This window comes from Zootoca vivipara, chromosome 13, assembly GCF_965207765.1.
Source record: "Zootoca vivipara chromosome 13, rZooViv2.hap1.1, whole genome shotgun sequence".
NCBI lineage: Eukaryota > Metazoa > Chordata > Lepidosauria > Squamata > Lacertidae > Zootoca > Zootoca vivipara.
The window spans coordinates 50,982,121-50,997,079 of NC_142596.1; the positions used below are offsets into that span (position 1 = coordinate 50,982,121).

At 40.8% G+C, this 14,959-nt stretch overlaps 1 protein-coding gene across 1 annotated transcript in view; it reads right to left on the minus strand.

Annotated features, from left to right (window-relative positions):
• Positions 1 to 7,001: 7,001 nt before the first annotated feature.
• Positions 7,002 to 14,959, minus strand: part of GNA12 (G protein subunit alpha 12) — a 38,705-nt gene continuing 30,747 nt past the window's right edge. Inside the window, exons 3-4 of the mRNA XM_035130957.3 lie at positions 11,546 to 11,596; positions 7,002 to 9,929 (exon numbers count right to left, since the gene is read on the minus strand). Coding sequence (XP_034986848.1) covers positions 9,360 to 9,929; positions 11,546 to 11,596 — 621 coding nt within the window. The 3' untranslated portion in view covers positions 7,002 to 9,359. The remainder of the gene's footprint in view (positions 9,930 to 11,545; positions 11,597 to 14,959) is intronic.

Here is a 14,959-nt window from a genome sequence, read left to right on the forward strand (position 1 = left end):
AAAGAAGGCTGATCGCCGAAGAATTGATGCTTTTGAATTATGGTGCTGGAGGAGACTCTTGAGAGTCCCATGGACTGCAAGAAGATCAAACCTATCCATTCTTAAGGAAATCAGCCCTGAGTGCTCACTGGAAGGACAGATCGTGAAGCTGAGGCTCCAATACTTTGGCCACCTCATGAGAAGAGAAGAATCCTTGGAAAAGACCTTGATGTTGGGAAAGATGGAGGGCACAAGGAGAAGGGGACGACAGAGGACGAGATGGTTGGACAGTGTTCTCGAATCTACGAACATGAGTTTGACCAAACTGCGGGAGGCAGTGGAAGACAGGAGTGCCTGGCATGCTATGGTCCATGGGGTCACGAAGAGTCGGACACGACTAAACGACTAAACAACAACAACTTGGCACACTGGAAATTTGTCCCATTGCTCAAGTAATCTGTGAATTCAATACAAATGCAAGAAGAACAGGAGAGTTTGTGTCCCACGCAAGCACAAGACATTTTGCTGTGTCAAGGGCAAGATGGTTCCCCCACTCCTTCCATATACGGAAGATGCCCGGATTGGCAGTTGAATCTTACAAGACAGTTCCTCCATTGCACGTAAGGGTACAAGGCTAGTTTGGGCACAGGGCAGGCCATGTGCTCCCTGCCCCGCAGCGTCTCCTGCCTGAAGCAGATGGCTCACTCCATGTAATGGTAGGGCCTGTGCTGTTTGTATCAAGAGCCTGCTGCATTATCAAGAGCCAATGTGTTTTCCCTATACCCACTGCAGGCCAGTTCTGAAGAGTGGAGCAAAACACACAGGGTGAACAACCCCACATGATGTGGCTTCATTGGGATCTGTATCACTTGTGAGCAGATGGGATGAGGCCTTTTCTCCCTTGGATGTTAGTTTTCTAATAGACAGCAGTTAATTTTCTAATGGATACCGTAGCAGAAGTGCCACTGAACACAGCACTTCCAAGTACGCATGCGTAGGATTGGGCTACATCTCTCCAATGAGTGTCAAGGAGAGACTCTGATGGACTGGATGTTGACTAGGTGACCCTGTGTATCCACAAGGACATAAGAAGAGACTGGCTGATGGTTCAAACCAGAGGCCCATCTAGTCCAGCATCTCACAGAGGTCAACCCGCAAGTAGGACTGGAATGGAACAGCACTCCCCACTTCTGATTCCCAGCAATTAGCATTTAGAGGCCTACTGCCTCCAACACTGTGTGTGTGTGTGTGTGTGTGTGTGTGTGTGTGTGTAGCCGTTAGTATGTAGCCACCGAGAGCCTCATTCCCCATGAATTTGCCTAAAGCCCACCATCAGGTCAAAGGGGCAACACAGAAGGAAGACCAGGATGGCAATTAGGAAGAAGAGACAAAAAGGGTCTTTACAAGCCAACAGAGGCACAGACAGGTGGGCAGGGACACTTCCCTTGGTTAGAGCAGAGGTCTCAGGTTCTCAATGACTTTTGTTTATGAACATAGGAAGAGGCCTGACACTTAGACATTGGCCCAATCCAACTCAGTATTGTCAGCCCTGACTGGCAACCTCTCGCCAGGCTTTCAGTCATGGAATATGCCCAGCCTTACCCGGGAATCGAACTTGGGACCTTGCACTACAAAGTAAGTTGGGGAGGACCCCAGAGTCATCGGTGAAGCACAAACATCGCAGCCACTTTGATAACTACAGTATCTGCAGTCTCTGCACGTCACAACTTTTAAACTCGTGAACCTGAAGGGGTGTGTGTGAGAGAGGGAGGGAACCCTCTGCATTACATGGTAAAATTTTCTGGTTTTAGTTTTCTTTTATTTATTTACAGTTCAGGTTCATGAGTCAAACAGCCGAGTCCATCTGCAAGGGAGCATGAGGTGAATATCAAATGCTAGGCCACACTGCATGCTGGGGGCAGGAAAGAGTTCCAGTTGTTTCACTGGTTTGGCCACTTAGAATTACAAGCTGTGGCAGGCGAGAATTCTACCACTGAACCACCAAAATGGAACATCTTCAACTGCCTGCCTGCATGGGATACTCCTGTGGCAGGGGAGGGCCCATGGGAGGGGGGGGTGGAAAGAAGGTGGAAAATTTGTCTATGAAAGTGTTTCTTTTTTATATGTTTCTTTTTGTAACCTGTAAAATCAATAAAAATTATATTTAAAAAAAAAGAATTACAAGCTGTGCACACACAGGGGTCTATTGTTATTGAGCATAATAGGGAAGAGGCCCCTCCATCCTGAATTGGGAGCCTGCCTGCTGAATTATGGCAATGCTGCCGAGTCACAGCCCACTCATGGGGGGAACTTTGTAAATGGCTTCAAAGTGAAAAAGGTCCACTTGCACTTCAGCTTTGAATCCTAGAACCACACAACTAAGAGTTATACATCCATGGCAGCAATCCAGTCCTCGCCAGGCAAGCTCATTCTGCTGGCTTTCCTGCTGCAGACGGCTTTTGACAATTTCAAGCACTGGGAAATGAGGTGCTTCACAACCATCCACTCTGTGCGTTCATGCAACAATTTGTAGGCTCTCAAACAGCTACATGGAGAGTGTGAATGCTGACAGGAAGCATTCAGCAAGTGGGATGCAGAAATCGATCTGTTCCTGCTTTTCAGGTCATTGTCCAAAATGGAACAACAACTAGAAGCCACATCTGACCCAAGTACCACCAGCTGACCCACAAGGGCCAAATGAAAGTCGAGAAGAGGCGTAATGGCTGCAGTGGTGGAGTTTAGTGGCCTGCTCTTAATACAGGGTGACTAACTTTTGGCTCTCCTAGTTCTACCTGGCCTAGGTCTCAAGTATCTGAAGGTTCCCCTCTCCCATTACCTGCCACCCTGCACACCTTAAGATCTATCTTTAGCCATCTCACCCCTTGCTTTTTCCTGTAAAACCAATTGCAGTCGTTAACAGTCGTCAACAGCTATCAGTCAGTCAATCACCCACTCCCACCACAAGGAGGGAGTAATACCCCTCCCCACCCTCTCACTATATATAAGCACCTGGTGACTTCTGTTTCAGTGTATCTGAAGAAGTGTGCATGCACACAAAAGCTCATACCAATGACAAACTTAGTTGGTCTCTAAGGTGCTACTGGAAGGAATTTTTTTATTTTGTATTAAACTTTGAGATGCCATATACAGAAAGTTACTGCTGTAATGAACTGTTGCTCTTCTGGAATTCTTTAAAGCAGCAACTAGATTTATGAAGGAGCCACCGATAGCACAGCAACAGGCCAGCTCTTCTACTTCCTAAAAAAATAACCAGCTAAGCCAAACCTCCTTTAGCCATTGCCTAAATGGCCCCATCCTTCCTCTTTCCCCCTGAACCCACTTAATCTTTTGGCTGCCTCACACATCTGCTTCTGACAAAAGGAGGTGTCTTAGATGCAGTGTTGCCTGCCAGTTTCTGTGGAAGTAAGATGCGGCTCAGGGACTGCTGGTTGCTGACCCTGTATTATAGCGTGCACTGTTCTCTAACAGAACTTAAATTATTTTACAGACACTTCACTAGAAAGTACAATAACAAGTCACATTTTAATAGATTTACAAAATTCATATATACAAAACAGTCAGCTAATTCAAAGCTATAATACACATTTTTACACCACATTTTAAAAATCTAATACACAGCTTTCATAAGCTGATGCTATCACAGCAAAATAGGTCACAAAGAATTATACTCTTGTAGTGCTTACAAAAGACCAGAGTTGTTTTTAAGCACACAATTAAAAAATATTACCAGTATGAATTATGGCACTTTCATCACAACTTATTTTTAAATTTGTTACCTTTCAACAATAAAGTTTTTTTTTCTTTTGGGCTGAAGTTAAAGATTAAGGCAAACACAGACCTTTTCTGTCCACAATACTCAATTTTCTGATGATTCACTACACTATACGAGTTCTAGGGCAGTAGTCTATATGCACCACTGAGCATGGAATACTGCCCTAAAGCTGGTATGGTGCAGTGGCCAATTGTGAGCAAGAAACCAAGCATCCATCATGTCAGTTGTGTTTCACTAGTAGCTGTAGGCAAGCCACTGCTATGTCTGCAATATGGGTATAAAACTAGCCTACTCGTGCAAATATGTGGAATATAGATGAAGCACCACTTGAAAAGGAAGACATTTCTGAAATCACTTCTCAGGTATAATGTCAACACTAGGCAGCACTTTTGTCAGTTCCCTATTTAATTTTTTTCAATGATTTCGCTCCCAACTTTTGACCTAAAGCCCCCAAGATAGTGTACAGAAAACAAACACGAACTTGGATTTATGCTGCTTTCTTCAGCCACCAACCAGGGAAAGGAACAGATGAAGTTGTCCCCAAGCAAATCAATTGCAGCATGGCCACTCTGTATTGCTCTTATGTATAATCTCTACCAATAAGAACCCATTAACATGCTATGGGCCAGGTGTGCTAAGGGGAAATCTTTGGAGAACTCTTCAGGTAGTCTGGGGAAGAGCTCCTATGTGATGTAGTTGTTGCTGGGCTAAATCATCTGGGTTGGTAGAGCAGATGTTTGGGCCCACATGAGATATGCTGGAAGAACTAAACAAGTAAGCCAGGACTAGCCTCCCCCCTCCAGCATGTTAGGTTTGTGTGTGCAGGTACTTTTATGTGGAAATCATTCAAACATTTGATTACCCTGCCCACATCCCCAGTAGTACAAACTATGCATCTGTTTCAGTTCTTTCAGTGCTTCTAGAAAGTAGATTTTGTAATGTTTAGATTGGTCCTAATAAGGGTTTTGCCATACTGTTGCTTCTCTGTTGTTGTTTTTAACCTAGTGTACGAACACAGCTACCTATATTTTTGAATGCTTCCAAGAAAGTATTCAGGTCGTATTTTGACAAGGGAATAGAATTCTACTATTGTGGAACAACCACTGAAAATACCATTCTGTGTGCCTTTGCAGTTTGAACTTGGCACATAAATCATGAGAATAGTCTTGGTTGATCTGAAAGTACACAATGGAGTAAAATAAGGAACCGTTTTTTAAGGTATGAGGGCCCCAAATGCTAAAGGCTTGATTTTGTTGGTTTTGAAGAGATACTTGCTTGCCTTTTTAGAACATTTATCAGACCTTCTGCATAGCCAAAGCCTCTCAACAGCACACTGGAAGAAACCTCAATTTGCATGTCCCAGTTATAAACAAACAGGCAGGCTGAAAAAAAGATTTGTAATGTGTGTGCCAATAGCTACAGAAGTGCCAATATGTTGTTTTAATATGCTGCCAAATCCTTATTCTGGGGGAAAGCATACAGACTTTTCATTGGTGGCTTTTGTTTCAATGCATTTTGTTTCAATACACACACCGTTAATGCTTAAGCAGCACTGTTTGAAAGTCTAGAAACTAGATCCTCTTCCAAATCTCTCCCTCTCAACAAAAGACTTTTAGCTCATCACCAAAAAACCAACCCTCAAGGGTTGGTGCAATTTTTGTTGTTGGGACTACAGTAATTGCTGCCTACAGAGAGCCAAAAGTATGGCAGGTTTGCTAAATCCTAGGTAACTTGCTGGTCCATTGATAATGGTTCTTTAAATCAGTGAAATGAATTGGTGGCAGAAGTAGAAACCTCTACCATATCCACAGCAGTGGTGGTATTTTAGTCACTATCTCAGAGGCCAGAGAAAGTCTTTTTTAATGGGCCTCAAACTGGCCAATTGCCGTAATCTTTCTTCATCCCTTAGAAATTTATGTGGATGGCAGAATGCTACTCTTTATTTTGGATAACACAGCTGCTAAGTTGATAAACTCAAGAGTCAGTTTCAACAATATTCTGTTATGCTAACATGGTCAATTCTGTTCATGTGCACAGTTCACTTGAATATGCAGTGTAACAAAGGAGCTGTGAACTCATGCCAACTTGCAGCTTCCATTTCATGAAAAACAATTTTTTTCTGGCAAGTCCTTGCTCCTGGAGAGTTTATATAAAAATAAACAGATTTTCAGCGGAAAGTCTATTTCCATCTGTGTGTGCACATGCATGTAAATACACATATATGCACACACACCCTGTTAAAGACATGGAGAGGGGGGGTCCTCTTTGTCCATGGCTAAAAACACCAAATGCACAATATACATTATTTACAGCAAAGCTTCCTCTGACAAATGAGAAGCTGAAGCTGAAGCCTGTTTGGTATGTAATATACCAAAGCATAAGTTCAAGGCCTGTAATAGACTGTCTGATGTGTAACCCATTTCCCAGCTTTAAAGTATCATTACATCAAGTATTCCAACAACAAATCTTTCCTCTCCCTGCTAATTGTACTTAGGACAAAATGTTCTCAAGGGTTACAATTAAAGGCAAATGTCTTGTGGCTTTGGCAAGAGGAAGAAAGAGCGGGTAATTAATGGTTATAGAGCACCCAATACTACTGTACTGGATTGCGATATTTTTTTTTTTAATTCAAAGCAAACTATTGAAACACAGTATGTGAGCAGTGCTATGATTAGAAAAGAGGTTTCCCTTATCTGTGTGAAGCTATACTGTTAAAAGATACTTTTAGGATTCCAACTAGTTATTTAAACCAGACTGCACTGTAAATCCTGAAATTGTTAAGACATCCTGCCTATTAGATGCTAAGCTTCTACTGCAATGTTAATCACAAGAATTATATCAGTGTGTGATCATGACCAAGGTGTGCAGCTGAAGGGATGAGAAGATGGAGAACTAGAGCTAATAGCATCTTAAGTAGATCAGGTTGAACTTGATTATGACTGCAAGCCTGATCCCCATTTACTGGGAAGCAAGTCCCACAGAATTCAATTGGGTTTACTGCTAGGTAGACATAGTTTAGGACTGCAGCCTTAATCTGGCTACCAAAATCTTTATGGTAAGTTTGCCCCAGCAAGGGGCTTCCATCATACCAGAAGGTAACGATCTGATACCAAAGGAACACAGTAATATAATACATTTTACATGCAAATACTACGGTAGCCATACAGAAAAAGAAATACACTACTAGACAGAGTTGTAAGAAAAAGAACAATTTGAGAACTGCAGCATATTATTTCTAAGTTTTTATTTTAAAATGCAAATGGTGGCATAGTTCAGATTGTTGTTTGTGCTACTCTCTGCCACTTAAGGACAAAGAAAAGTTAATAGGTAAAACTGAGGCACTTTCAGGTAGAAAAGACATCAAGTTCAATTTTTTAATTGAATAGTCCAGGCTCCTTCTAGATTGTATATTACTGCCTAGGAACCAAATTAAAGTATGCCATGGGTTGTGAACATGTCTAATGGGAATTTTCTCATTTAAAAGCAGGTGCATATTCCACATCATAAATTGCTCTTGAAACTTCCCATGTCAAGATAGCTATCTATCTGAGAAACACAAATCAAACATCTTTTTAGGCACGTGGAATTTCAATTTTCAAGAGACATCAATGAAGAAACCCAATGAATAGAAATTTGCAATAGTAGCTGAGATGCATTCCCCTTAACCCTTGAATAGCCATTCATAGCCTGAAAAATTATTCAACATTTAAGCGTACTCATGGCAAAATTGCAATATTGTTTTATTTTCTAGAAGCAGATATGAAAAAAGTAAAATAATTGGTCCTAGAAAGTAAGACAAGTGTCACTAGAAAGTCTCCAAATGTAATTTCATCTCAAAGGGTTGAAATATCTGCAGTCACTATGTGGTTGTTGTCTTATTAAAATTTGAGTTTTAGATAAAAAGTAGGAGACAAACTCTTTCTTAATTTCCAAAACTTAGCTTGATTTTGCACAAACATCACTATAAGCGTGAAAATTTTCAGGTTCAAAGTAGGGTACACCACACAAAAACATGCTTATATCAATGTGAGTAATCCCCACAGGGACATATCCTAGGATATGTCCAAGCAGAAGTCATGAGAGATTTGTTTTAGTTTGGTGTTATTGGTGGCATTTATACCTGGAGTTTTGCCTACTGTGTAAGACATGATTGTCCCATAGGGGCATAAGCTACAGCATTCTGATAGCATGATATAGGAAAGAATAAGCCCTTTATAATTTGATATGACAAGTATGGTACCAAAAGTAAGGTAAACATTTCTTATGTTTAAGAAGATCCCTGAATAAAGTCTATAGCACTGAAAATGTAGGGTTTAGTGTAGTTAATACATACCTCATATCAGACAGAGTGTGAAACATCAGTACACACAAAATAGGCACCCATAGTTAAATTCAACACTTTAGAATTAAAAAGTAAGTTCACATCAACATTATTCACAGCCTCCTGCAAATTCACATGTACTCTGTAGTAGCCTTAAAGGGGCAACTTTAAACTTGACAATTTGCAATATTTTAAGTGTATATTCTATAACCTAGTAAATTCATACAGCAACAATTAAGGATTAGTTCAAAGCAGAGCTCTTCTTTCCAAACTCAGTGCAGCTGTAAAGTGGAAACCTCAAGAGCATTTTGCTTTAGTGCTATGAGCAGCCTCTGCTTACTAAACATTTGGCTAAGGAATAGCATTAGCTTCCCTTTTATGAGAACACCCATAATAGGTCTCATACATAATATTCTGTCAAGAGAAAGTTTTCCTATAGTCCCAACTATAGGTTTGAGAACAGAGTTGATATCTCAGCAGAGCATCTGAGGTGTGAGCTCCCGCCTCATGCTATATGAAAAGTAAAATAGAAAGAAAATAAAATTCTTATTTTCCACGATGCAATAAACACTGTAACATGTAGTGCAAAGTACAGCCCTGTGTTGCACCAACCCAGGTCTTGGATTTCTGCCCCATTTCAGTCCAATTGCTGAAATGAAATTCACTAATGTGGCCAGCCAAGTTCAATTTACAAACTTTGACAAGAGGGAAACTGTAGAGAGTCTCAAAGAAGAGCTGCATAATCATTTTGACAAGCACAGTCTTGTTACTGGCAAACAATTTTGTGTACACCAAACCTAGATATTGACATATTGCAATGCATTCTCCGAATAGAAGTATCAATGAACTTATTGGATTTGTTAATTCAGCACCCAAAACAAATGAGGCAGACAGGCTTTACAACCAACAAACACTCTTGCACAATGATAGTGGATTAAAAAACACAAAATGTCTTTACGTCATTTTTCAAACTGAGAATTATTTTTTCAAAAGGCAGAAGGCAATAATGTTATTCAGAGTTCAAAAGAAGGCACTGCACTTGCAACTTACTACTTTCAGTAGTTATTTTTTTGTTTTTTTAGTTAAGTGATACAGTAGCTAGCTTGAGCTCTCACAATCCTTCTGCTTGTTGCTCCTCCATTGGGACTGGCTATTTTGCAGCTTCCTTGAACCAAGTAACAGCATGGATCTTTTTTAAAAAATCCGTCGTATAGGCTATAAAGGTTGGGCCTTCAACTAGGCTAGGTTTGAATGGACAGTTTCCCTTCACTGCAACATAATATCCTTAAGGTTTTCCTGAAGGATTGTATCCTTCACAGCATGGAACACAAAGCGGATGTTTTCAGTGTCTATGGCTGTGGTGAAATGATGGAAGAGGGGTTTACTGCGATTCCGCCGCTTTCTGTCAAAACACTGTACCAGGTAACGCTGAACATCTTCCAGCCGGTGAGGATCACCCCTGAAGTCTGAGAAGTACTTCTTAATGCTGACATTCTTCACTTTCTCCACAAGTAGGTCCATTTTGTTAAGGAAGAGAATGATGGAGACATTAAAAAAGAGCTTGTTGTTGACAATGGTTTCAAAGATGTTCATAGATTCAACTAGTCTATTTGTGCGTCTATCTTCCATAAGGACCTGATCATATTCACTTGAGGAGACCATGAATAGTATAGATGTTATCCCATCAAAACACTGAAACCATTTTTGGCGTTGAGACCTCTGTCCACCCACATCGACCATTTTGAAAGGAATCTTCTTGATGATAAAGTCATGCTCCACAATCCCCTTGGTAGCTTTTCTAGCCAGCAATATGTCTTGCTTACTGGGAAAATAGTTCTGCGGAAAGAGACATGGAGGCAGGGAAAATATCAAAATGGATCAACAGCTGCTTTCATTGAAAGAAAGTACAGATACACTGAGTCAGGGTAGTGACCAGAGGCGTAAAGGAAGGAGAGAAGAAGCTGAAAATGTGAGTTGAGTCAAGTTCTGTAAGTGAATCACAAGGCCACTCTGCTACATGAACAGCTCACCTTCACTTAAGCTATTTTCATTATGTCCACTTGGTTGCATGAACTGGCTGTAAACCAATTCAATTTGAAGTAACAATCTGAATAGTTTACAAGCCTCCTCAGTATCATGAACATATCCTTTGAAATTCTGTGTACCATCCTTACAACATATGCAATAAAAACTGGAGTTTCTGACAGCCTACAACATGCAAGTTTCATTGTTGCTGGCCCTGGCCAAGTCTCACTGCAACTACAGTGGAACCTCGGTTTATGAACACCTTGGTTTACGAATTTTCGGTTTACGAACTCTGCGGACCCATCTGGAACGGATTAATTCACTTTTCATTACTTTCAATGGGAAAGTTTGCTTCAGTTTATGAACAGACTTCCGGAACCATTTACACCCATGCTTCGGGTTAAGTACGCTTCAGGTTGAGTACTCCGCGGACCCATCTGGAACAGATTAATCCACTTTCTATTACTTTCAATGGGAAAGTTCGCTTCAGTTTATGAATGCTTCAGTTTATGAACAGACTTCTGGAACCAATTGTGTTCATAAACCGAGGTACCACTGTACATCCAAAGTAAAATGATGTGGTATGTTTAACAGTTTTGCAATGAACTGAGCAACAATCTAGACCTATCTTTGTTCCACCTTTCTCTGTCTCAAACATAGAGCCAACTCCTAGGGGCAAAGGTCATGTTGGCCCCCCTGTATTGCATCATGTGATTGATCAGGGAGAGCGGGGCTTACCTGCCCCAAATATTTTATTCAAGTTGGCACCCCTGATATGAACAGTGGGTAGAGGGAAGCATCCCCCTTCCCTGAAAAAGAAATGATACTGTGGAGGTCATTATCTAAGAAATTGTTATAGAGTCACATTTTGCCAGACAAAGGATCCATCTTGTGCCTATGTGCATTAAGAGTGCTGTGTGTACTTTAATGTAAGTCTGACTTGCTGACAGTTCCATACAATTCATATCGCATTTGGGAATTATTCAATTGCCTATACAGTGGATGCTTGGGTTGCAAATGTGATCCGTGCGGGAGACATGTTTGCAACCTACAACGCCGCGTCTGTGCAGGTTGCGATTCAGCGCTTCTGCACATACACAAAGTGCAATTTAGTGCCTCTCCACATGCGTGAGCGCCGAAACCCGGAAGTAACCCGTTCCGGTACTTCCGGGTTTGGCGCGGTGTGCAACCCGAAAACGCACAACCTAAAGCTCCATTTAGTTCTGTATTTTCTAAAGCTCCATTCAGTTCTGCATTTTCTACACTATGCATTTGTACACACATTCAGTTCTCTGTCATCTTTGCATCTTAATACTGCTGTTTCTTCACTGCCATATGGTTTGAGCATATCAGACAAAGAAAATAAAAAGGTACAATACATTTAAGTACTGGAGGACAGAATAGGGCAAAGAAAAAGAAAATCTCACCAATTGGCCAATCCGGTCCAGATTATCCAGAAAATATTTCACCGATTCACCCTGTTGAGAGAAGAGGACATTTGCAGCTAATTTCTGGAACTGGGGTTTACAAAGCCAAAACCATGTTTAAAGAGGGGAAAAACATTCAGTGTACAGAAGCAATATATTATCATTGATAACCTCTGAAAACAAGCATGTAGAAACACATAATGCCAAGTAGCATAGCCTTCCAACAAAATATAGCTCAGTCCAGTCATTTCCAATCTGAAAAGGGTATACAGCCTTTACATAGTTTCCAGTTAAGGCTATCACATGCAACTGAAAATCCTGATCTACTTCCTTCATGTCCAGAAGCAGGTCCTCCAGGAAATACCTTTCAGATTACTCTGAAGCAACCATACAGGAGGAGTAAGAACAGGGATGGCATGTCAAAACCTGCTGCTTCAGAGCAACTGGGACTTGGACAATCTAGCAAGTTTCCTTTTACCCTTGAGATGCAAAATGTTTCTGACTCTAAGCTAATAGCAGCAATGAATGCTGGCTAGAGAGAAAGGAAGCTCTAGTTCGGCAATCTTTTTTAAAAAATAAGTCCCCCAACTTAATTTTTATTATTCTGTTTTAAAGAATTAAGGTGCTCAGTTATCAATAGTGTTTGCTTTAATATTCTCATTAATATTCCTGTTCCACCTACCCAAAGAGTTCAACACAAAAGGTTGAATGATTCATTTTTGCACTGCTGTATATCCTATGCTGTATTTCCTCTGACTCAATCTTGCCAACTGGGATCACATAGGAGGTGCTTTTCCCATTGTTGAGCAGCAGCCATGAGTCGCTGCACAACTGGGAATTGGAAAATCCAGAACTATGAGCAGCAGGGCCTGAAATAGGCCAGGTCCCACATTTCAGCATTACTTTGAGTTTCATATCTTGTTCTTTGGGTATTTCTGGCTTATATTGTAGAGCTTCTTCCTGCTTTGGTCTTAAAAGGGAGGACTGCGGGGACTCTTGTGTCATTTTCATCTGTGACACTTAACAAGTTAACAAGAAACAGAGGGCCTTGCTCAGTGCATTGACATTTGGAACAGCCACTTTGGAAAGAGTCTGCACGCAAAAGCACCTATACAACAACTTGTTTGGTGTTAAGACATTTGATGTTAAGACATGATGCAATGCAGGGTTTTCCAAACTGTGTGTCACGACACGTTTGTGAGTCTACTGCAGTGTGTATGTGTGTTGCACAAATGCTCCTTAATTTGATAGTAAAACTGAATTACTGTGCAATGTGTCACCAACATGAAAAGTTTGGAAAGCTCTGATGTAATGTATACACAATTTTTAGTTGTTTATAAAGAAACTGGCATCAGTAGGACTTTGTTTCTTCATGGATTTAGCACTCATGAAATATGAACTCCATATGAGGTCCCCCAGAGACAAAGCCAGCTTAATTTGTTGTTGTCAGATGAAGCAAAGGCACAAACTGCAGAAATTTCACACTTGAAGTTTTAGCTAGGTCTTCAGCAACCTTTTTTTTTAAAAAAAAAAGTGTTAAAAGTTTTGATATTTTTCTACAAGTAGTTTAAAAGCTTCCCTCTAGTTAATTTATTCTAACATAAGATAAGAAATTAGATCATTCGGTCTACATTTGCTAGCCCATTAACCTTTTGCTTTTCTCAGGACAAAGGATTAATTTAGTCTTCCTGATTATGATTCTATGAAGCCCAGTTCCTAAATTTACTTCACAGTTTAAGGTTAAATCCAGACCAGGAGATACAAAAAAGAGCATCTGTAAAAGTTCCAGATACATATATTTTATTTTTAAAAGCATTTCTAAACCACTCCATCTTTTTTGTAACCGGAAACCGCTGGTAACATGAGGCACACTTTCGCTAATGGTGCCTCCCGCTGCTGCTGCGCCCTCGGAGCGCAACTTCGCTCGCACCCCAGGGCAAAGTTCGCAACAAGGGGCATCTACTTCCGGATTAGCGGAGCACGTAACCTGAAGCATTTGTAAGAGGGACGTAACGTAACACAAGGTACCACTGTATGTGGGACTCTCAACACTGATGCCGCTAAATCAAATTTAATACCGGTATGCAGGCATAAAGCAGAGATGGGGAACCTTTTTGACTCAATGGGCCAGATCAGAACTGCACTCCCCACATATCACCTGGGGAGTTCAATCCTGCTTTCTGCAGTGATCTGCTGTACAACCAGCTGCACACCTGACGCCACATCTGCCAACAAGTAGATGTGGATTTTGGAAAACCTCCTCCCTTACAAATGGGGAGACCTGATGGGCCATATATGGCCCAAGGCCGGAGATTCCTCACTCCTGACACAAATGATATGCCCGTAATATAAATGACAGTGACACAAAATCAATACCACAGCACTAGCACCTAGGACAAGTGAAAGATGTGAATGTCCAATATCTTAAAAGCAATAACTACTGCTGAATTAATTTCTAGTCAAGTGAAACAATGTATGAGTGAGCTCCACTCTTTGTATATGAGGTGCTCCAATTTCAAATTATCTCTAATAAGTTTAATGTTGCCAGGCAATCATTTATTATATAAAGAGAGTGTGGATATAATAATATGTGCAAAGGTGAGCAAGTATTTCAAGACTTAGGGTGTGCTGAAACACTAAGTAGTGACAGACATAGATGGATATTAAAGAGTTTTATAATTGTAAAACCAGGGGCATGGAACCTGCGACTCTCTAGAACTGTTGGACTCCAATTTCCAGTAACCCCAGCCAGCATGGCCAATGACCAGTAAAAATGGGAGTTGTAGTCCAGTAACGTCAGGGGTGGGGCGTAGACTCCCAACCGCTGTTACAGATACAGCCTGTGAATTACAGTCCACTGGCAATATATGTAACTCAGATAAAAGCAAATATTCCCCATCCAGTTCCGCAGGTTGGGCAAGAGTATAAATCCTATGTTCAGTTCATTTCCCCCCCAAAGGAGACATTGATCTCGAATGTTTTAAGTTTGGTTTGCATCAGATAGTTGAGCCGATTCTTACGAATTAGTAAGTGAAGAGTTAAGAAGATAAAACACCAGTTTCACACAGTTGTCTCATAAGATTCACAGTATTAACACTTGCATTAAAAACCAAGTAGTTAACACAGTATGCTTCATATGTGTTAAGTGAAGTTTTAGTGGAAGTACTACCAATCTAGAAACCTCTGCACAATAATGGAAACACAAACTTTAAACTGTCTCAATGCCTCTGAAAAATAGTCGGGATTATACAGATGAACAGAAGGCCAGGAAACTTTGTAACATTTTATAACTGATAGCACATTTGTAAAAGGAGCTAGAATTTTATTAATGTAGCAATGACATCTTTAAAAAAGGAGAGTAAGGCAAGCAACATTTTGCTAGGATGACAATCCTAGTAGCATCAATGCAGTTCA